Genomic DNA, 23468 nt, shown 5'->3' with positions numbered 1-23468 from the left:
CGCGGCGCGGCGCGGGGGACGTACTTTGACGCAGCGTTCTCTTCTCTGGGAGGACGTGAGGTAGAGCTTGTGCGCAGGCGCACTATGGAGGGACGAGGCCTCCCCCGCGGAATCGCGCATCTGCGCAGTCGGTGTTTATTGTGACCGACGGGCCGCGGCCCCGGATGTTGTGGCTCCCGGGGGGGAGATGGCGGAGGCAGAGGGGGTGGCCGCGGCCCCAGGCCCAGCTTCGGGGCCTACTTTGAGGGGTCGCCGCACTATGTCAGGCTCCTGGGAGCGAGACCAGCAGGTTGAGGCGGCGCAGCGGGCCCTGGTGGAGGTGCTGGGGCCTTACGAGCCTCTGCTGAGCCGGGTGCAGGCAGCCCTGGTGTGGGAGCGGCCAGCCAGGAGCGCCCTGTGGTGCCTGGGGCTGAACGCGGCTTTCTGGTGAGAGAACTGGACCCTCGGAAACCCTTCCAGGCGCGAATTCGTCAGGTTTCTCTAGGGCTCTACCTCTCGCCTCTCCTGTTTTCTTCGCTGCCTTGGCTCCTTCCAGTACCTGCCTAATTTTGCCTCACCTCCTTCCAGTCCATTCCTCCTGCAGGCTTTGGCATCGCAGTTCTCCCCAGGGCTTTCCAGTTATCTTCCCTGCTTTACTTGCTCCCGCACCCTTGCCCCGCACATCTGGCAGGAGCTTCTGGTAACATCTTGAGCCGCTCGAAGCGAGCGAGGACGCCTCGTTTTGGCTAGGGAAAGCTGTGTCACTTAAGGCCATCACTTCCCGTCTCTTGTCCGCTCAAATGTGGTTTGAAGACCATTCTCGGAGCTTTGATTTTAGTAGTTGTTATATTGGGGTAGAGGCGTGAGGCGTGAGGTCTTGCAAAAGGATCCAAAGGTGTGATAAGAAAACAAGCTTGAGTGATCTGAATTAGCACGTTAGTTATCCTTTCCCTGCTCAAGGGAGTTTATGAAGTCTGAGCGTCAATGAGAGCCTCCAGAGCTGCAACTTGAAAGAAAATTATAAGCTTTTGAAGAACAGTTATGAAATAGTGGTAAATTTCACCCGTCTCAAAGCCACTTAACGATTGCATCTCCTCCCTGTTCCAAGGAATTAGACATCTTTAGGCACGGTTTATAGGCAAGGAGATTGAGGATGCCTAATAGCGTGTGTGAGTTTTCCTGAGCTGCAAAAGGGAAACTATAAATATGCTTTAAGAGTCTGTGTGCCGTGCTGTGCGAAAATGAAACTGCTGCTTCTCAGTTGTCATCCCCTAAAGAGGACATAGGTCTTCATACGGCCTGCTAAGCATAGTTTGGAATTATTCATAACTAGGAAAGGATTATTCACCAAATTCCAAGGGAACTGAAGTATAGGGGGGCTTCTACAGCTGAATGAAATAAACCTATTCTGGATGAACCTGAAATGAAACGAAGTATGTGTTTCCAAAGAAAATGTGTTTTTGCTAAAAGTACGTTTTCCTGAAATTCTTGGTTTTAGAACCAAAACATTTATTATCCTTTGTCTGAAAGATTCTCAGTGAACTGGAGCAAAATAATGTCAAATTCATTGATAGACACAAGGTTCAGCTATTAAGTTAAGCCTCTCACAGTTTGAAGGGGACTCAGGTTTGAGGTGTCAGAGCAGTCTCTGGCATTAGTTGCTTCCGGAGTCTCTAGCAAACTTGATGATAAAATTTTCCTACAGCATTCTTCATTTATTTTTGGTTGTGCTTCTCTGATCCCCAGGTACCTACTTCCTTCCTTTTCTTTCTTTGGCAGAAATCTTTAAGTGTAGCACCTCAATCAGGAGCATTTCCCAAAATGACGTTTTCTTCCTTTCCCCCACCTCCCCCATCACAACTCCTAACCCCAAACCATTCAGCCAAAACTTCATTTCCTACATTGAGATTGTACTCCTAGGGGGGAAAAAATTGGCCCTTAATAAACCAGTTTGTATCCAAGTGTGATTGGCTAATATATAAAAACTTCATCAAGGTTTATTAATACAAATGAGTCAGCATGTATGTTGTTATTTTTGAGGAGGGGACTTTCCATATGCCCCTTGCCTGAGAGATTTTTTAAAAAACATCTATTCATTTTTTTAGAGAGATGGAGACCAAGTGTGAGTGAGGGAGGGGCAGAGAGAGGGAGACTTAGAATCAGACTCCCAGCTGTCAGCACAGAGCCTGACACGGGGCTCAAACTCATGGCTAGATCAAGACCTGAGCTGAGAACGCTCAACCAACTGAGCCACCCAGGTGCCCTGCTTGAGAGGTTTTTGAAGTAGAATGTGGAGTGGAGGTCTGTATTTATAGGGAGCTGCTCTCCTATGTGATTGAGGCACATCTTTGAATGTTACAGTTAACTTTAACTTGCTGGCCCCCAACAGTGTTTGCTTAAGTTTACTAATATTCTATGTTTAGAATCTCACTCAGCTCCCCTTTTTGTAGTCTTGGTCGCGATTGGTCTTTGTCTCTGGCATTTCCTGCTAGGTTGCCTACTGAGTATCCAGAACATGGTTACTGTTGTTACATTCCCATCACTCTCTACTAGGTACGGAAGAGCTATAGCAAAATAAAGGTGTGACTCTTGAGACTCTTATACTTTATGGAGAGAGGACTCATCTCCATGAAGGCTACAGAGTGACTGATAGTGTTAAACCCTCAGAGGCTAAGGTAGTTTGGTATTGGAATTCATAGCATTGTTGTTTTAGGAAATGAGCTTCCTTGGAAGACAATTTGAGGCTCAAAATGAAAGTTAGACTTGACATTCTGGTAGCATCATGTTGTACATGTCAACATGTGTTGACATTTCAGTTAGGAATGGCAAAGACTGACTGTTTAGTTCTCGGACATTATAAATGTTTAGAAAATGTAAGAGGATCATTGGCTCAGGTCACAGAGAAATTGTCTGAAATTTTTTTCCCTTGTTTTAAATGATGGTACATCATTAACTGTGGTGTTTTATACATTTTGAGGTATTAGAAGATTGGATAGGAGTACAAAAAATCCAAATTCAGATAGGTAGTCACTCTTAATTTTCAGTGTTCTGTATTCTCAGTCAAGGTTTGTCTGTACGTGTGAATGTGCCCTCTTACATCTTAATAAAACAAAAACAACAGCGTAAAAGAAATGGATGTAAATGCCTTGCCTCTATAGTATTTCAGGGCTTTCAGTCTTTTTTATTTTTTCTTCAGGTTTCAGAGCAATTATGGTGATTCTATCAGAAATCTTTCAGCCTATGTTGCTTCTGGTTACTGACATATTATCTTTAGGATAATAACAGAAATGTCAGGCCTTCCTTTCCAATAGCTTGTGTTTTCATTAACCTCAGCACCACCTGTAAAGGAGTGATTTGGGAAAGAATATTGGAGTCAGCCAGAGTGTCTCCTGACAGGATGAGAAAAAAACAGGTTGAAGTAACCTGTTGGTTTAACTCAGATCTAGGAGATCAGGGGAGCGCTAAGGAGCCCTGGACATGTGTGTGCATTCCAAGCCCTCCCCTTCTATGAAAAGGCACATGATTCAAGGAGGGCTAGATGGTTTCAGAGCTCTTTCCAGTCTTTAACATTCTAGGATTCTAGACCGTCTTTCAATTAAGGATATCGACTTAGAGCAGTCACAAGCTGATTCCCTGTTGAGATCTGCTTTTACAATGATTTGTCTCAGTTAACCATACCATCTTCTAGGGATATCATGGAATCTATTGTTTTCACGATTAAAAAAATAAAGATGTTCTCTCTCCCCCCAAAAGAATCCAAATACAAAAATGACCGAGTAGCGATTAAAGCAGTTCTGATTTAAAAGTTTAGAATATGAATGAAAATAATAGGGACAGGAAATGGAAGGCAGGGCCCAGTTAAGTAGAGGCATTTGTTCTGTGAGAAAAATTTACACGTCAAATTTCAGATGAAACATACTGAGCAAATGCTTCTCATGCTGGTCTTTGGAGGGTTCTTGTTGCTTTTGGTAGCCAAGGAGACTCCCAGGGGTGCCTTGGCTTGCTGTTTTGCCTGTCTTCCACCATTAGTTTTTATCTGTCCTAATTTTAAGGTTGGGTGCTTTCTGTCCATTAACATAAAGTAGGTGTTTAGCAACTAGCTGGTTTCATTTCTGGTTTTGTGTAAGCAACAACTATCACTGAATTATGTGGGTTGGGTTAATTTTTTTCATACTGATTTACCAGTGACTAGCTCATTAACCAGATGGCCACAAGCGCCGTACAATAATGGGCTTTTTGTCCCTATAGGATGGGATGCTTTGTTCTGAAGTGCCAGTGAGACAAGCCTACTCTGTAATGACAAAGAAACCCAGAAATAGTATCTTCTTTGGTTGAAGATAGACATGTGCTCTTTATTTTATTTATGATATAGCAAACTCTAATTCACCTGTACTAATTATGAAGATCCGTGGTGTAATTAACCTCAAAGAAAATTGTTTGGTTTTGGAATTTCTCTTGATTTTTCTGGAAACCAGGTTGTTTTTCCAAGGAATATTTCTTATTCAGAGAGATAATTGAATTTTAACCCCTAATAAAGGGGGTGAAAAGTTTACAAAAGAAAAAAAGTAGAAGTAGAAAATAATGAATCAATGGATATATAACATTTCACTCTCGTTAGTAATTAAAAATTTGAATGTAAATGGCAGTGAGTTACTAATTTCTGCTTAATTTTTTTAATGGTAGTATTTAATTCTGGGGAAAGTGTGTAAAAGCTGGTATATGATTGATAGCAACATAAATTCAATAATCTTTCTGAAAGGTAATTAGGCAACATGTATTAAGACACCTAAGGGGCATCTGGGTCGCTCAGTCCCATGTGCTGACAGCTCAGAGCTTGAAGCCTGCTTTGGATTCTGTGTCTTGCTCTCTTTCTGCCCCTCCCCTGCTTATGCTCTGTCTCTGTCTCTCTCCCTCCCCCTCCCCCTCCCCCTCCCCTCCCCCTCCCCCTCCCCCTCCCTCTCCCTCTCCCTCCCCTCCCCCTCCCTCCCCCTCCCCCTCCCCCTCCCTCTCCCTCCCCCTCCCCCTCCCTCCCTCTCCCTCACTCCCTCTCCCTCTCTCTCCCTCCCTCTCCCTCCCCCCTCCCTCTCCCTCCCCCTCCCTCTCCTTCCCCTCCCTCTCCCTCTCTCTTCCCCCATCCCCCTCTCTCTCCCCTCTCTCTCCCCTCTCTCTCCTCCCTCTCTCCTCCCTTCCTCCCTCCCCTTCTCTCCCCTCCCTCCCCTTCTCTCCCCTCCCTTTCTCTCCCTCTCTCTCTCTCCCCCTCTTCCTCTCTCTCCCTTTCCCCCTCCCCCTCCCCCTCCCCCTCCCTCCCTCTCCCTCCCTCCCTCTCCCTCTCCCTCTCCCTCTCCCTCTCCCTCCCTCCCTCCCTCCCTCTCCCTCTCTCTTCCCCCCTCCCTCTCCCTCTCTCTTCCCCCCTCCCTCTCCCTCTCTCTTCCCCCCCTCCCTCTCCCTCTCTCTTCCCCCCTCCCCCTCTCTCTCCCCTCTCTCTCCCCTCTCTCTCCCCTCTCTCTCCCCTCTCTCTCCCCTCTCTCTCCCCTCTCTCTCCCCTCTCTCTCCCCTCTCTCTCCTCCCTTCCTCCCTTCCCTTCTCTCCCCTCCCTTTCTCTCCCTCTCTCTCTCTCCCCCTCTTCCTCTCTCTCCCTTTCCCCCTCCCCCTCTCTCCCCTCCCTCTCTCCCCTCCCTCTCTCCCCTCCCTCTCTCTCCCTCTCCCTCTCTCCCCCTCTTCCTCTCTCTCCCTTTCCCCCCTCCCCCTCTCTCCCTCTGCCCTTCTGCTTGCTTGCTTGCACGTGCACACACACTCTGTCTCAAAAAATAAAAAAAAAAAGAAGAAGTTAATGTCTTTTCAGGGACTGGGGGAAAATGGACAATGATTGTTAACGAGTATGGGTTGCCTTTTGGGTTGATGAAATTGTTCTAAATTAGATAATGGTGATAATTACACAACTCTGAATATATTAAAAACCATTGAGTTAGGGGCGCCTGGGTGGCTCAGTCGGTTGGGCATCCGACTTCGGCTCCAGTCATGATCTCATGGCTGGGGAGTTTGAGTCTGCATTGGGCTCTGTGCTGGAGCCTGCTTTGGATTCTGTCTCCCTGTTTCTCTGCCCCTCCCCGGCTTGTGCTCTGACTCTCTCAAATACAAATAAACATTAAAAAAAAATTTAAAAACCTAGACAATTTAAAAGGGTGAATTTTATGGTATACGAAATATCTCAGTAACTCTGTTATTAAAAAATAAAAAAGTCAAGGGGTGCCTGGGTGGCTCAGTCAATTGAGCATCCAACTCTTTTTTTTTTTTTTTTAATTTTTTTCTTAACGTTTACTTATTATTGAGAGACAGAGAGACACAGAGCGTGAGCAGGGGAGGGGTAGAGAGAAGGGAGAGACAGAATCTGAAGTAGGCTCCAGGCTCTGAGCTGTCAGCACAGAGCCTGACATGGGGCTCGAACTCCTAAACTATGAGATCATGACCTGAGCTGAAGTCAGTTGCCTAACCAACTGAGCCTCCCAGGCACCCCAAGCATCCAACTCTTGATTTCTGCTCAGGTCATGATCTCATGGTTTGCGAGATTGAGCCCCACATTGGGCTCTACCCTGACAGTGTGGAGTCTGCTTGGGATCCTCTCTCTTCCTCTCTCTCTGCCCCTCCCCCATTCATGCTCTCTTGCTCGCTCTCTCTCTCTCTCTCTCTCTCTCTCAAAAATAACTTTAAAAAAAAGAAGGTAAAAATTTTAAAAAGTATTTCCCAGTATTTCCACTTGAAGTAGTTAATGGAAGTAAGGACAAAAATACATGCTCAGTGATACATAACTCAGCTTTACTTTTTTATATCAAAAATTGGAGACATGTTCAATTAGAGAAAGATTTAACAGACTAATTGTATGTATGTATGGTATAATCGTTTTTGATGTTTTTCTGGTGATTCAAGAAAACTCACCTATGTATTGTTAAATGAAGAAGGAGGTTTTTAAACCAGATATGACATATATTTCCATGGAGTTTTTATATGTGAATTTTTTTTAAATAGAAGAAAATAGGGGCACTGGGTAGCTTAGTCGGTTAAGCGTCCAACTTCAGCTTAGGTCACGATCTCACAGTTCACAGGTTTGAACCTCGCATCCAGCTCTGTGCTGACAGCTCAGAGCCTGGAGCCTGTTTCAGATTCTGTGTCTCCCTCTCCCTCTGCTCCTTCCCCACTCGCACTCTGCTTCTCTCTCTCTCAAAAATAAATAAACATTAAAAGAAAATAAAATAAAAATAAATGGAAGAAAATAACCTCTTCACATTTTGGGGCATGTATGTGGATAACGGGTCATTTTAAAAAACTTTGTTAGGGGCGCCTGGGTGGCGCAGTCGGTTAAGCGTCCGACCTTCAGCCAGGTCACGATCTCGCAGTCGGGAGTTCGAGCCCCGCGTCAGGCTCTGGGCTGATGGCTCAGAGCCTGGAGCCTGTTTCCGATTCTGTGTCTCCCTCTCCCTCTGCCCCTCCCCCGTTCATGCTCTGTCTCTCTCTGTCCCAAAAATAAATAAACGTTGAAAAAAAAATTAAAAAAAAAAACAAAAAAAAACCTTTGTTATGGAAAAATTTAAACATGCATAAGTAGAATAATATTATGTACTACTACCTACTCAGTTTTAAAATTTTTCGGGGCACCTGGGTGGCTCAGTTGGTTGGGAGTCTGACTTCAGTTCAGGTCATGATCTCATGGTCTGTGAGTTCTCATGGTCTGCTGACAGCTCAGAGCCTGGAGCCTGCTTCAGATTCTGTGTCTCTCTCTCTGTCCCCGCCCTGCTCATGCTCTTCCTCTCTCAATCTCAAAAATGAATAAATGTTAACATTTTTTTTTTAATTTTTCAATTCATGACCAGTTTTGTGTCTTCTGTACCTCAGTTCTTTTTCACCTCTTCCTTTGTTGTTTTGAGGCAATCCCAGGTGTCTTATAATATAATCTCTTAAGTATTTCAGAATGTGAAAAATCTCTGAAAAATACTTTAAAAAATACCAGTGCCATTATATGTAGAAAGTTAATGATTCTAATCAATGTTCAAACTTCCAATTTTTTCAAATATTACTTGTGTTTAGGGGAAATTATCTGGCTCCGTCCGTAGAACATGTGACTCTTGATCTCAGGGTGGTGAGTTCAAGCCCCACATTTGGGCTTGAACTTAAAAAAAAAAGAAATATTATTATTTTTTAAACTTGGTTAGGATCCAGATGAAGTCCACATATTGTGACTGATCTGTTTTTTACATGTCTTTTACTCTTTGTTCCCTTTCAATCTTTCTTCCTCTGTAATTTGTTGAAGAAAGCAGCAGAGTGGATTTTACTTATTGTATCCCTATGCATATTCCCCTTGTGCTCTGTATTTCCTGTAAGTTGGTAGTTGGATCTAGAGGATTGATCAGATTCCGGTTCAAGAAATTTTTTTTTTTTGGTAAGACTTTCATAGATGGTGTACTAACTTCATCATATGTGTGTGTGTGTATGTATAAATGTTTATTTAAAAAATTTTTTTAAATTTTTTAACATTTATTTTTGAGAGACAGAGACAGAGCATGAGCTGGAGAGGGGCAGAGAGAGAGGGAGACACAGAATCTGAAGCAGGCTCTAGTCTCTGCGCTGTCAGCACAGAGCCTGATGCGGGGCATGAACTTGCAACCTAGGCCAAAGTCGGATGCGTAATTGGCTGAGCCACCCAGGCACCCATTTATTCATTTTTGAGAGAGACAGAGACAGAGAGCGTGAGTGGGGGAGGGGCAGAGAGCGGGGGAGACACAATCTGAAGCAGGCTCCAGGCTCTGAGCTGTCAGCACAGAGCCGGACACGGGCTCGAATTCACTAGTCGTGAGATCATGACCTGAGACGAAGTTGGACGCTTAACCAACAGAGTCACCCAGATGCCCCTCGTGTTTATTAATTTCTTCTATAACTATCACATTTTCTAAATTTCTTCCAATAAACACGGTTGCTTTTATGAAAAAGAAAAAAACATATCATTAAGAAAGAATAGATTGTGAGTCCACATTGGATACAAGGAGTAATGGGCTGTGGGCAATCCCCAAATTGAATAATTTACATGTGAATATTCAGAATTGACTTCATTTGCAGTTGTTTTTGCTAAGTTGGGAAGTTCTCATGCTGATTATAGTTGCTAAGAAATGTTTCACATGTTGTATCAAACTTGTACACTGTTATGTCTGCCTATGAAGTTTTTGGCGTGCATGAAAAGACATTGCAGGACTAAACTAATCCAGGAGAGTCCTCCATATTTTTCATCCATCCTTTGTCTGTACTGATCTCAAAAATACTTTCTTCAATTATGTTTTGTCTTTGCACATGGTTGCAGAGTTGTCTTACAGGTGTGCTTCCGGGTTACATCGGTAAAATGATAAGCATTAATGTGACCTCTTTTCACATGGTCCATGTCTTACTCTTTTCTGAACTCTTTTCAAACAAAGCACACTAATCTGAGATTGATATTCCTTTTTTGTTGAGGGATTTAGTGTTGAGGCCTGGAAGGGAAAAAGCACACATTTGTCCATATTTTATGTTTGACGGTCAGACTTCTAAGAGAACATTGATGCTAATTACCTTGGAGGGGTCAACTGCAGTATATTGAGGTGATATATCCTATTAATTAAGTTTTTATCTGTATGGAAGAAACTATTTTCCCAAGAAATGTTATTTTATTTATACCACATGGAAAAACTTTTCTTTTTCTGAGTTCCTACATTGGCTTGTTCAAGAAAAAGATAAATCTGGTCCTGAAATTAATTTATGGGTCAGGATTAATCTTGTGGAGAAAGATGTTTGGGGTGCCTGGGTGGTTGAGTCAGTTAAGCATCCAACTCTTGACGTTGGCTCAGGTCGTCGTGATCTCATGGGCTCTGTGCTGACAGTGCAGAGCTTGCTTGGGATTCTCTCTCTCCCTCTCTCTCTCTGCCTCACCTCCCTTCTCTCATAAATAAACATTAAAAAAATTAAGGGGGAAAAAAAGATGTTCACAGTTTTAGCCTTCATGACCCAAAAAATAAAAAAACTTTTTGTAAAACTCGTTACTGTTTCACCTTTATCTACAGGATAAAATCAATATGCTTGTCATAAAAGGCTCTTCATGATCTGACTTTTGCCTGTCTCCCCATATTCATCCCCTCCTTGTATTCTATGTGTTTCAGTTATATGAAACAGCTTGTTGTTCCTTAAATATGTCATGCCAGCTGGCTGTTGTCCCTATCTGAATGTCCTTTCCTTCCCCACATCCTTTTGCCCTGTTTTTTTACCACTTACCTTTTTTTTCTTTAAATATTTTATTTTTTAAGTAATCGCTACACCCAGTGTGGGGCTCCAACACACAACCTGAGATCAAGAGTCACACACTCCACCAAGTGAGCCAGCTAGGTACCCCATTCTTACCAATTATCTTAAAAAAATTTTTTTAAATGTTTATTTATATGTGAGAGAGAGAGAGACAGAGACAGAGCGTGAGCTGGGGAGGGGCAGAGAGAGACAGAGACAGAATCCCAAGCAGGCTTCAGGCTCTGAGCTGTCAGCACAGAGCCTGACAGGGGGATCGAACTCACAAGCCATGAGATTATGACCTGAGCAGAAGTCAAAGGATGCTTAACTGACTGAGCCACCTATGCACCCCTTTACCAGTTATCTTTTAAATCCCAGCTTAAATGTCCTCTTCTTTGTTATTGTTATCTTGTCATATTACAAGCACACATAGACACATAAATACATTTGAGAGTAAGGTTCATGTCTTACTGTTTTCTGTAACTGGGCTGCTTACCTCAAGGCCTCCACATAAAATGGGCATTCAGTACACGTTTGTTGGATTGAGTTGAAGCATAGGTGGGCACTATAACAGGCTACTAAAATAGTTCAGGTCTTGGAGAAACAGTATTTTTACTGCCATCATTTTTGGAAAACCGGCCTGCCTTAGGAGAGCTTAATATCCTATCCCTACCACAATTTATATTTGTGTTAGTAATTATGATCTGGGAAGTGGAGATTGTAGACAGTCTGAAAATTGCCTTCCCAGGGAGCCCTTTCAAGAACTCTGGAGAAAATAGTGGTCATGCCATTTCCTCCTATGCTGGCATATAGAAGCAGCAGGACCGGGGAGCAAGAAGTTCTAGAGCCCTTATCCTTGGCCTTGTTAACTTTGCCTGCCGGGGTGATGAACTGGCTTTGGAGAAAAGATTAATGACCTGGGGCAGCTCCAGAGGCTTATTTTTGTTAAGCTGCTTTCATTCTTTAATCTCATATATAATTACAGTGTCCTTTAAGTGGTGGGGTAGAAAAATCGGAATAGGTTATCATTGGTGTCTGGATTTTTCAGTTCTTGGTTCCTCCCATCCTTCATTATTTGTATAGTTTTAAAAAGTACGTAACGTGGATTCACGTTTGTTGAATACAAGTACAAAAATGTCTAGAGACAAAAAGTTCCTCTGCCAATCCCTGCGTATGTATAGGTATTCATAGATACACACAAGATAAAGCTATTTTTTCTTTAAATATAAGGATTATATTCTTAATATCCTGTGATTATGTCAAGTCATGAGGTCTTGTGTTGAGTTGAGAAGAAAAGAGCTCATTTATAACCAAACCTTGGTCATCCTAACCCTTGTTTGATCAGTTGTTATAAAGCTAATAACACTGCTACGTTGTAAAATTGAATAGAGCAATGTGTTTGGCATGTATTTGGTGCCTTGTGTTTTCTTCTTTTTAGCAAGATCAAGTATGGTATTTTTATAGGCAATTAAGTATGTTGTTTCTATTACCTACAAACAATCCTGCATGTTTTGTTATTGTTACCATTACATACAGATGAAGAAACCAAGGCTTAAAGAGGTTAAGCTTGTTTATTCAAGGTCACAGGATTAAGCGGGTGTTGAGAGAATTGGACTCCAACCAGTCTGACTTTAAAAGCCATGTCTTACTGCCCTGCCGAACCATCTCTCCAATGCATTCAGCTTCCCTCTTGAAACTGAATGGTTTAGGGGCGCCTGGGTGGCTCAGTCGGTTGAGCATCTGACTTCGGCTCAGGTCGTGATCTCATGGTCTGTGAGTTTGAGCCCTGCATCGGGCTCTGTGCTGACAGCTCAGAGCCTGGAGCCTGCTTCAGATTCTGTGTCTCCCTCTCTCACTGTCTGCGTCTCCCCCACCCATGCTCGCTCTCACTCTCCTCTCTCTCTCGCTCTCTCTCTCTCTGAGAGAAATAAATAAACTTAAAAATTAAAAAAAAAAAAAACAAAACTGAATGGTTTCTCAAACCATCTGTGGTGAGGGCTAGTGGTGGTGTCTTCCCTGATGTGTGGCAAATCATTACTTTTGTAAAGTACAATACAAATCAGTTACTAGAAAAATTAAGTTTAAAAAAGGGACAGAAAATATAAACCCAAAGGTATTCTTAGATTCCAAATTACTTGGTCAAACTTCTATAAAAATTTCTAAATGCTTACTTTATTAAAAAAAATTTTTTTTAATGTTTATTCATTTTTTGAGAGAGAGAGAGAGACAGAGCATGAGTAGGGGAGGGGCAGAAAGCAAGGGAGACACAGAATCTGAAGCTGGCTCCCAGCTCCCGGCACCCGCCTCTGAGCTGTCAGCACAGAGCCCAATGTGGGGCTTGAACCCGTGAATCATGAGATTATGACCTGGCCGAAGTCGGACGCTCAACCAACTGAGCCACCCAGGTGCCCCTGTAAATGCTTACTTTAAATTTTGTACTTACTTCCTCACAGACTGCCAGAATCAGTTTGTGGGCCAGCACTGGACTACAGACACTGAAAGGCACTGCTTTAGAGGCCTTATGCTGGGGTATAGAAACACTCCTAGAACTAATTTTTTTTTATTAAATATCTTATGAAAGATTAAAAAAAAATTTTAGTGTTTATTTTTGAGAGAGAGAGTGTGTGAGCAGGGGAGGGGCAGAGAGCGGGGGCGGGGGGGGGGGGCGGGGAGACACGGAGACACAGAATCCAAAGCAGGTTCCAGGATCTGAGCTGTCAGCACCGCCTGACGCGGGGCTCGAACTCAAGAGCCATGAGATCATGATGTGAGCTGAAGTCAGACACTTAACTGACTGAGCCACCCAGGCGCCCCTGAAAGATTTTAAATGTTAGCATTTATCAGTGCATGGTGAATCTTGGTTCTTCTTCTTTTACACCCTTTTCCTTGCCAACCTATATTATTTTGACATAAATCCCAGATATCACATCATTGTGTTCATAAATATTTTAGTATGTATCTTTAAGAAATAGGGACTCTTTAAAAACCTATTTTCCATAACGTTATCACATCTAAAAAATTAACAATTCCTTAATATCTTCAGGTGTGCTGTAGGTGTTAAGATTTCCCAGATTTTTCATAAATATCTATTTGTGGTTGATTCCTTCAAATAAGAAAGAACTTTTCCTTCATCCTGTTAATATGATATATTATATTTATTGATTTTTATGTGTTGAACCACCCTTGTATTCCTGAAATAAATCTCAGGAATTGGTTATGGTATATAATCTTTTTAATATGCTGCCAAATTCAGTTTGCTAGTATTTCATTGAGGATTTTTGCATGTGTGTTCATAAGAGATCTCGGTCTGTAGTTTTCTTGCAGTGTCTTTGGCTTTGGTATTAGAGTAATGTGGTCTCATGAAATCAATCAAGAAGTGTTCTCTCTTCAATTTTAAGGAAATGTTTAAGAAGTATTAGTGTTAATTTTGAAGAACTGGCTCTTGAGATGTAGCTTCATTGCTAACTTTCTGTGTGACCTTGACCAAATCATTTTACTTTTTTGGGCCTCAGTTCCTCCGTCTGTAAAAGAATATCTAATTGAATTATATGCTTCTTAATACATCAGTTTGTTGCCCTACACTAGGGTCTAATCTGGTAGAAAGGTGTTTGCTTTCATCCTTATAATAACTTGTTATCAGGAATGAATTTCTTCTCCCTGAAATTAATGGAATCACAGACTTATAAGTTGGAAGGAGCTTTAAGAGGTTATTTGACTTAGTCCTCTGCCTTTACAGAAGCAAATTATTACCTCTGCCACATAGGTAAAATAGCTGATGTTCAGAAAGTTTAAGTGATTTTCCCAAGCTATATAACTAGGATTTAAGTCTACTTACTAGATTCTGAAGTATACATATGGTCCTTTCTGAAAGTAGCTTAATTAGATAATAATCTTGTTTTTCCTTCTCTATAGGTTCTTTGCACTGACATCCCTTCGTCTTGTATTTTTACTTGCGTTCAGCTCAATGATCATTGTGTGTATAGATCAATGGAAGAACAAAATCTGGCCTGAAATAAAAGGTGAGTTCGATAGCATTTAGAACAATCTGAACTGGAAATGATCTTTCATTTAATTTTTACCTTATTTTGGGGGGTTTATGGGGGAGTATATAGAACTGGGAATACCTTTTGATGCCTGAATTATTTGCTTTAGGAGACACTTGAAGGGCTGGTGCTCCTTCTGTAGTTTGGTGGAGCTGTGCTCCACCCTTCCCATTGTTACTAAGCTCAGGAGACCTGTACCCACCACCTGAGATGTTCTAGCCTTCATTATTGGTCTGAGGAGTAAGTAGTCCTCAAGTTAAAAAAAAAAAAAAAGATTCTCATTGCATACTACATCTTTACTGAGGCGGTATCAGTTTGCCTCTCAGGGATTTCTTTTAACTTGTTTATTTATAAAGCAGTAAGCTAAGTGTTGTGACTTCTATATAGTACTCTAAGACATGATTCCTTTTCTCAAAGATTGTACATACATAAACAGAAGACAAATGAAATGACAGTTGTAACACAGTACCAAATATGTCACGGTGCAGTATGTGATCGGTATGTTTATTATGTATTTTGGCCCTTGCTCAGGCCTTGAATGAAGCAAGAGATTTGAACAGTTGAATATAAAAGTGTGTTTCTAGAGGGGCCAGTAGCTTGATTAGTCTGAGAAACCAGAAGCTGCAAAGCATCTCTGAGAGCAGGGAATTGGTCACTTTCACCCTAATGAAGAGGTCACTGAAGGAGTACTAGGAAATAAAACTGAAAACATGTTGAGATTAGATTTTACAAGCCTTTTGAGTTAGGCCTAGAAGTTTAGACTTTATCCTATAGCTAGTGGGTGGTCATTGAACATTGTTTTATTAAAGCTTATATGCTGAAGTGATATTAAAGCTTAATTTGATAGCATTTTGCAAGCTCACAGAGAAGAAAATGAGGAAGGAGAGAGACCTGATAGGAAACTATGGCAGTATGTGTGAGAAGTAGTCAGAGAAGTATTCATGGAAACAATTGATGGGTGGCTTCAAGAGCTGAGAAGTAGGAAGACACATTAAGACTGGTAAATAGGGGGTTAGAAGAATTAAGGGATAAAAGCCAGCTGCGGGAGTTCAAAGCTAGGAGAATAGGAGAATGGGGTTATGGTCAGCGTATACAGTAGCAGCAGGCAGGGGAGTCCATTGGGGTGGGGGTTGAGAGCGAGGAAAATTGATGTAGGTTTTGGACATGTTAATTTTGAAGTGTTGGCAGGATATTTACACCAAAGTATACAGCTTTTAAATACATTCCCATCCTATTTTGCAGAGACTTTAAGGAGTCATGTAGTTCATTCACCTGTTTTATGGCTTGTGAACGTCAAAAGACTTGACATCGTTCACTGTAGTTAATAGGTCTCTTTTTAAAGAGAAAAGACAGATTTTAGGGTTGGAGTAAATATAACCCGCCTCAGTAACCTGGTGCACCTTGATATGTATGAACAACCAAGACGCACTTGAGGGGTGGGACGGGTCATTTTTCATGTGTACCTTGATTCTCAGTTGTAGAAAGTAGAAGGGGTCCTGATGCTCCATTTGGATCCCCTCACCCGCCCACTGGAGAAATGAGCAGGCATCAGCCATCATCCCCGTGTCTGCAGTTCCCTAACTCTGTCAGTGTAACATAGTGTCTCCTTTTTATTGGCTATTAGCATTTTCTTTTCCTCAAACCTATTAAAACTTGAGCTGTCAGACCAACAGCCTAACATTTTTATGTTTAGTTTTCCCTACCAACTAATGCTGGTGTTTGTTTTAATATTGTAGTGCCAAGACCCGACGCATTAGACAATGAGAGGTATGGAACACTAATTAAATCCCTTTTCGTTGCTCTGATTGATTCTCTTGTTGTAATATTCTGGTTCCATGTTGTTAACCCCATGTTATGGATACAGAGTATAAGCTGAGAACCTAGTCTGTTCCGCATAATCATTTTAACAAATCTAAAATTCAGGCAGCAATATGTTGAGATGGCTAGTGTCCTCTGCTATTAAGAAAAGTTTTGAAAAAGAAGTGTTGTAGTGCCCTGTAATCTAACATGCCAGGAAATTAGCTGCATTTTTTAGCCCTACTGTGAAAACTTCGAGGCAACTTACTTCATTTGTCTCCTGGCTTTTATACCAGGTCATTTAGTGTTTTCTGTGACCTGTGGCTTTTTAAAGTTCCTGGTCAGAAAACACATTGGTTCCAGGCATCAGCAAGCCAAAGATTCCTCTTATGTCTTACAGCTCCTGCTTTCATTTCTCAGTTCATTCATCCCATATGTTTGATCCAAGGAATTTCCTCTGCTATGGTTTATTTTGCTTTCGCTTTGTTTGTTTTCTCTCTGATGGACACATGCACCATTGCCTCCCCTCAGCAGCAGCAGTGTCAGACTGTGCTTTACTTTTATCCCTGAATTGCAATCACAGTGAATTGCAATGGTCCCAGTGCAGGGAAGATGTTTCTAAGCACAAAGGGCCTTGGAGCTGGTGGCAGGTTTATACACGTGGATTGGGCCGCTTGCTCACAGGGTGGAGCTGTCGGAACAAGCGTGCCCTCCTAGTCTCTAAATTCAAGTTTCAACCTGTGAGACAAGAAGAAAGTCCCACTTCACTTCCAGAGCACCTAGGACTAGCCACTCCCCAGCTCCAATTGAAACCTAGAAGCATCGGCTGCCTACACAGCAAGATGGGGCGGAGGGGGGAATCCCTCAACACCCTCCTTTCACAGCTCCCCCTTCTCTCTCCTATAGCTGGGGCTTTGTGCACCCTCGGTTGCTCAGCGTGCCCGAGCTCTGCCACCACGTAGCTGAAGTCTGGGTTAGTGGGACCATTTTCATAAGGAATCTTTTGCTTTTCAAAAAGCAAAACCCAGGCAAGGTAAGACTCTTCCCATTTCACTTTCATTTCTGGCTTCTCAGTTCAGTTCATGCTAAACTGAGACAGTCCTGTGATGGCGTATCCTCATTCAAGAGAGGAAAGACCCCGATGATTGTGGAGACCAAGGGAAGTTGTAGGAAGGGGTTTCTGACCAGCCACTAGGACTAGGGGAAGAGCTTGACGATTCCTTCTTTGGGTGCTTGCCTCTTAGATTGAGCCATCTTCCTTAGATTGAGCCCCAAGATGGCAAAGAAAGCTTGCTTGTGTGCGTTTTGTGTCATAGTAAACATGTGGTAGGTTGTTGGGTTTTTTAATTTTTTACCTTCTTTTTTTTTTTTTTTTTTTTTTTTTTAAATTAAAAAAACCCCACCACCAACACTTGCTTTCAGAGAGAATTTTTGGCTAAGCCCATGCAGACCAATTTCCTAGCAGGAAAGGTGCAGCCCTGTTGGGTTAGCCACGGAAAAGGAGTTTGAATAGAATGGACATCCTCCTTTCCATCCCAGACGTAATCACTGTGGGATGCAACAGTGGCTAGACACAGCTGTGATTCTGACATGCCCACTCATAGGTCATAAAGAATCATTTTAATCACATCTCCACCTATCCCCTGTCCCCACCTCAGTCTCCCTCCATGTAACAGAAACTTAATACTGTTTCCTGACTCCTCCAGTTCTGCTTGCTGAGCTGTGGGATACTGACCTTCTTGGCCGTTTTGGGCCGCTACATCCCTGGGCTCTTGCTGTCCTACTTAATACGTAAGTATGGCACATAACCTTCCCCTGAGCTTACCCTGCTAGCTTTTCCAGCCACAGCTAACTCTAGGTCTAGAAAGAGGACTTTTATATTTTGGTTCTCCAGGAAATGATCTTTTTATATTTTCATAACCTGTTTGGTGTCATGAAAGTATCTTTCTTCTTATCTATAACAGGCTCCCCACACATAAAGTGCTTTTCTTACTAAGTCAGCTTTAGAAATCATTGAGGGTTCACTAACCTATGTTGTATTACCAACTATAAAGACTGTCTGTTCCTATTTAGGAGGAAATTTTTAGAGTCCGAATACTGTGTAATAGCAGAACACAATTCTTAGAGGTTTCTCTACTAGATTCTGCTTATTCTGGAGCACTTTTTTTTCTTCTGGAGCACAGTTTTTTAAATTTAGTTACTTCCTGTTGGCCTGAACTCTGTGTGGGGCTGGAAGAACTGAGTAGTTATGGTTGTGGCCAGAAGCTCACATGATTTGGTGTCTAGTTTCTGAGGCATTGTTACCAGTTAGCCTTTTGTATGGCTCAGTGACACCTGTATGCATGTGACCACACTGCCTGGTTCTGTTCTTAATGTATCGGCAGCACACTCTGCTGTGCACAGCCACGTAGGTGGCTGCAGAAGTCTCTGCCCCCCCAAACCCCCTCATGTAGTGGGGGAGCCTAGTAAAGATGGATGACCAGCAGAATGAAACAGAACTGTTTCCCACTGAGTGTCCAGAGGGCACAGTGACAGAAGGACAGTAAGGACTGTTCCGTACAGCCCCTTCTCCACCTTGCCGCTGTTTCCCACTCCTTCTCTCAGTTGTCACTGTCATGATGTGGCCCCTTGCTGTGTACCACCGACTGTGGGATCGAGCATATGTACGGCTGAAGCCAGCTCTGCAGCGGCTAGATTTCAGTGTCCGTGGCTACATGATGTCGAAGCAGAGAGAGAGACAATGTAAGTGTCAAGGGGAGGCTTCTTTCCACTTGGGCAATTTGGGGAAGACAAGGAGAAGGCTGTGAGTCCTCAGAAGTTGGAGAAGTGAGTGAGGTGTGGTTGGTGTGTAGGGGGTGGTGGTAGGTAAAAGTAATATTTTATTCCGGGAAGTCTGTGCGGGCTTACCAATTTTCCCACTTAGAATTCTGGACACTCCCATTTTAAACAAATCTGGGGAAGGCTCTTCCAAATTGACTAAAAGTCAGACAGCGAAGGTATCCCTAGTGTTTGTTGCTTTTTAGGAAGTACTTTCCCTGTGCCCGAGCACTGTGCTGGCAGCTCTGCATACATGTCTTATTTAACCTTGACAACCTTGAGAAAAGAAATTGAACTTCACAGTTAGTAAATGGCAACCTCTAAGCCAGGCCTCTTTTTACTACTGAAAGCTGCTTTCCAAAGGTGATTCATGCTGCCTGAGAAGCCAGAAGATCCAAGATCCTCCAACACATGAATGACAGTTCCGTGAACTTTTTCCTCCCTCCTGTGGGCTGGTCAGGTTAGATATTTCATTAAGCCCTAGCCTTCAGAGAGCCCTGCACACACAAGGTCATCAAGGCCCAACACCCCCTGGCACAGCCAGCTAAATGGTATCAGTCCTCAAAAGCCTAATTTAACCAAGGTGGAGCATCTCCCTTTGCCCTCTCTATGACAGCCTCCACTTTCCACCTTGACATCCTGTCTGCCCCTAGCTGATCCTGCGACTTCTTGATCATCTGATCAGAACAAAAGTGTGGAGGGGCTGGTGGAGGAGAGGCAATGGAAGAGAGATCTTTCTCTCCCCAGTTATCAGCTTACCTTGTTACTTAGGCTCAGCAACCCCCACCCTCAGGCATTGTGATGGGGGCTTCAGGATATATTCAGAGGATTCATTCTGTTCTGTTCTGATTTTATGTCTTTGAAGTCCAGGGCGGGTGGGGGTTTCCTCTTAAGGGAAGGCATCAAGGCCTTCTGCTCTTTCCACATAGTGCGCCGCAGAGCTCTACACCCAGAGCGTGCAATGGACAACCACAGTGACAGCGAAGAGGAGCTTGCTGCTTTCTGTCCTCAGGTATCTTGGGTGTGGAAGGCGCACCACTGGCCAGTTAGCCCCCTTTAACTGTATGGCAGCTCATGTTTAGGCAGTGACTAGGTTTTCAAGTTCATTATGGGTGCTTCAAGGCCCCACCCTCCCCTTGCCCCAAAGAACAGTGAGGAGAGAAGCTAGTGTTCTATTGGGACTGTGTGCATAGATCCTAGTTTGAGCCTGGTGACCAGCACACCCTCTTCCGTGTCTCCTTTTAACCCCTACCATCATGGCAGAACTTCTGGAACTGGCGTGATCATCTTTTAAACAGCCCAGCCCACCTTGTGTTGGGCAATGTATCTTCCTGGCCACCTGTGAAAAGTTATCTCTGGATCAGTTATTTGCTTAAGAGTAAGTGGCTGGTTGGCTCCCCACACTACTTTCCTTCTTACGCTCAAGATTGATAAATAAGGGTGTTTTCCTTGGGGGAGCAGCCTAAAAGGGGTAAAGATATTGCCTGAAGTCCCTATTGTGCCTGATTGCACTGCTGGCTTTAGGGTAGCCTTTAGGGCTGGCTAATTAGTAGAGCTATAACTGGGGAACTGCACCTTTTCCTAATGGCATTCTCTCTTCAGGCTTGTTGGTCTTTTCTTTCCTAAGCTGGATGATTCTACTGTTGCCAGGGAATTGGCCATCACAGACTCCGAGCACTCGGATGCTGAGGTCTCCTGTACAGACAATGGCACATTCAATCTTTCACGGGGCCAGACACCTCTAACAGAAGGCTCTGAAGGTGAGGGGAACCTTGGACCCAAGTTGATAATGACTCTGACTGTTGCCACTTAGCTTCCCTGGGCAGAAGGGGATACTGCCCCCTCCTCTCTGAGGTGTGGATCAGGTGGCAGAACAGCTTTGGCAAATGGCTACAGCCAGAATGGTACTGCTGCTCTCCTTGAAATCCTCCCTTAGTAGCCTCAGGTTTCTAGGCTCATATGGAGCATACTGGAGGAAGGGGAGGGAGTTCTTTGGTCAGTAGAGATCATAGCAGTCTGTAAGTGGAGGGGAAAGGCCAACCAGTGCTATAGGTTTTGCTTCACCCTGAGAAATACAGGGTAGAAAAATCGGGTTACATGGGGCTGACTTTGTGGGGCTGGGGCACAGGAGTGCCAGGTTGTTGCCATGTCTCAGACACCCCTCTGTTCTCCCAGACCTAGATGGTCACAGTGATCCAGAAGAATCCTTTGCCAGAGACCTTCCAGACTTCCCTTCCATTAATGTGGATCCTGCTGGCCTGGATGATGAGGACGATACCAGCATTGGGATGCCCAGCTTGATGTACCGTTCCCCACCAGGAGCTGAGGAGCTCCAGAACCCTCCTGCCAGCCAGGACGAGGCTGTACTGCCGGAGCTCCTGCTTGGTGCCCTGCCTGCAGGATCCAACCTCACCAGCAACCTTGCCAGCCTGGTCTCCCAGGGGATGATTCACCTGGCCCTGTCAGGGGCCTCCCAGCCAGGCCCTTCTGGCCCACCTCCCCGGAGAGCAACAAGAGGCTTCCTTCGGGCCCCTAGTTCAGACCTGGACACTGATGCTGAGGGGGATGACTTTGAACTTCTGGACCAGTCAGAGCTGAATCAGCTGGACCCTGCCAGTTCCAGGAGCCACTGAGGCAGAGACTCCTTTTGGGGGTCACTGTGGTTTAGGTTTTTTTTCTCCCTATCCCACTTAAGGTGAAGGGGCAAGGGAAGAACCCAGGTCCCATCCACTGAATTCTATATGTATGCTTGGTGGCCTGGCTGAAGCTCAGGCCTGCTGAGAGAGGATACTCGCTCCCCGGCTACCAGCTGGACGCCCATTTCTGAGCTCAATCACTGCAGTGAGAGTGCTCCCCCAGGGGAGGCTTCTCCATCAGAATGGTACTTTTGGGGAACAACGTAATCAGGGGTATTGGTTCCCCTTTGAGGGGGTGCTGCTGTTTGCTTCTAGGTATGGGTGCTCGGGGGCCCTCAGTGATAGAAGCCACCCTTTCCTTCCTTCCTCCCTCCATCTCCTCCCTGGAGCTCCAAGTCAGGCAGCAGCTGGAAGAGTTACATTGCCATCCTCTTTTGCTAAGCCATGATTTGATTTGTCTTTTTCTAAGCAAATTTTTTGGTTCTGCAGAGCAGGCCTGCTCCCTCTGCCCCAGCCCATCCTCATTTCTTGAGGCTTAACCTCCAGTGCTCCAAAGTAGTGCTTGTGAAATTTAGGAAATGTGAACATGATGTGAGGGTCGGCCTCTTCAACATTACCTTGGGCTGTGGGGTCAGCTGGCTGAGAGGGCGGGTGCCTCTATATCTCATGGTCTCATGGAATCTTCTGAAGCTGCCTGGTTATTTTTGGTGCTGCTAACCCCTGGCTCCATTTGACCATCAGCCTGAGCAACGAGCAAAGCAATACCATACCATATCCATTTCCATGTTCCCGTTCCTTCCCCTGCTCCTCCTTTGGAGAAGCAATAATTGCATGGGGGGTGTCAAAGTAGCACTTTACAAATGGCTCATTGGCATTCACCCCAGGAGCCACCAGCTCTTCTTGCACCAGCTCTTCTTACTCCCGATTCAGTTCCTTTAATAGTTTTATTTTCAGTTGCTTCCCACTTGGCAGGGCCTCTTTTAAGGATGAGCCCAGTTAGCAAGAATGTGTCTGTAGTCAGAAACCCCTCTAAGGGGTATCTGTTCTACTGTCATGCTAGAGAAAGACTAAAAATGGCAATTCTAGACCTGTGCCAGACTACAGCCTCTCTCTGCTTCCCCAATCAGAGCTCAGGCCAAACTCTTCTGTCCTCTTGCCCTCTGCATTAACCCTTTGCTGATCCTCAGGGACCACTCCCCCAACACTCCCATACCTGGGCAAGGGATGTTGGACAGAGCCCATTTTCATGTGCTGCAGGTGGGAGTGTGCTAACATGTTTGCTCTTGGTTGATGGACAAGGTAGAGGCCGGGAGTGAAAATTAAGAGTGAGAAGGGAGAAGAGCTAGGTGCCTGTTTCATAGTCACTTGTGTGTGAAGATTTGGGGTAATGGCATCTCCCCACTTTAGGGTTCTCAGACTTTGGACACCTCCTCTCTTCTCAGAGCCCAGATGTCTCACAGGTGAACTCTGATAGGGAAAAACACAGGAGTGTGGGAGAGGAGCGGGTTTTGGTGTGTTTGCATGAGTGTGTGTAGCTTCAGGCCTTGGAAGTTGGCAAGAGGGAGGGAGGAAGGAGAGCAAATCTTCAGAGGGTGTTTCTTGTACCTGGGGGATCCTGCTCTGAATCTCCTTAGTCCTCCACTGTGAACTGGGGTGGGGATGGACGGGAGGGGGGAGGGAGGGAGTGGTGCTGGGGAATAAATCTTATATGAGAACAATCTTTAAGAGACTGATGTTGAATGGTGTTTTACCCTTGATAGTGTTCTCAGGTGACAACCTTAGAATAGTAAGCCCAGCTGTGAGCGACCCACCTGCCCTGTTTTTCCTTTGTGATGGTCAGAATAATCACCATGGTATGAAGCCACTTCCCCTCCCCTGGAGAGCCTAGACAGTATAACTGGCA

General features: G+C 44.2%; 1 protein-coding gene across 1 annotated transcript; it reads left to right on the top strand.

Moving 5' to 3' along the window:
• The first annotated feature begins 63 nt into the window (after window positions 1–63).
• Window positions 64–22641, top strand: RETREG3 (reticulophagy regulator family member 3). Its single transcript, XM_003996897.6, has 9 exons — window positions 64–426; window positions 14185–14291; window positions 16052–16082; window positions 17019–17145; window positions 17819–17903; window positions 18717–18854; window positions 19859–19941; window positions 20557–20689; window positions 21105–22641. Exons 1-9 carry the CDS (start codon window positions 188–190, stop codon window positions 21560–21562), a joined length of 1401 nt encoding a protein of 466 aa, XP_003996946.1. The 5' UTR covers window positions 64–187; the 3' UTR covers window positions 21563–22641.
• The last annotated feature ends 827 nt before the right edge of the window (window positions 22642–23468 follow it).

The sequence above is a fragment of the Felis catus genome, chromosome E1 (assembly GCF_018350175.1).
Source record: "Felis catus isolate Fca126 chromosome E1, F.catus_Fca126_mat1.0, whole genome shotgun sequence".
NCBI lineage: Eukaryota > Metazoa > Chordata > Mammalia > Carnivora > Felidae > Felis > Felis catus.
This window is presented reverse-complemented; position numbering and strand designations above follow the sequence as displayed.

Excerpts from the sequence above, each read along its gene's own strand:
- RETREG3 (XM_003996897.6), top strand. The coding sequence starts at position 188 with ATGGCGGAGGCAGAGGGGGTGGCCGCGGCCCCAGGCCCAGCTTCGGGG. Across the intron at positions 14,292-16,051 it reads AATCTGGCCTGAAATAAAAG|TGCCAAGACCCGACGCATTA; the intron begins GTGAGTTCGATA and ends TTAATATTGTAG. Across the intron at positions 18,855-19,858 it reads GAAGCAGAGAGAGAGACAAT|TGCGCCGCAGAGCTCTACAC; the intron begins GTAAGTGTCAAG and ends CTTTCCACATAG.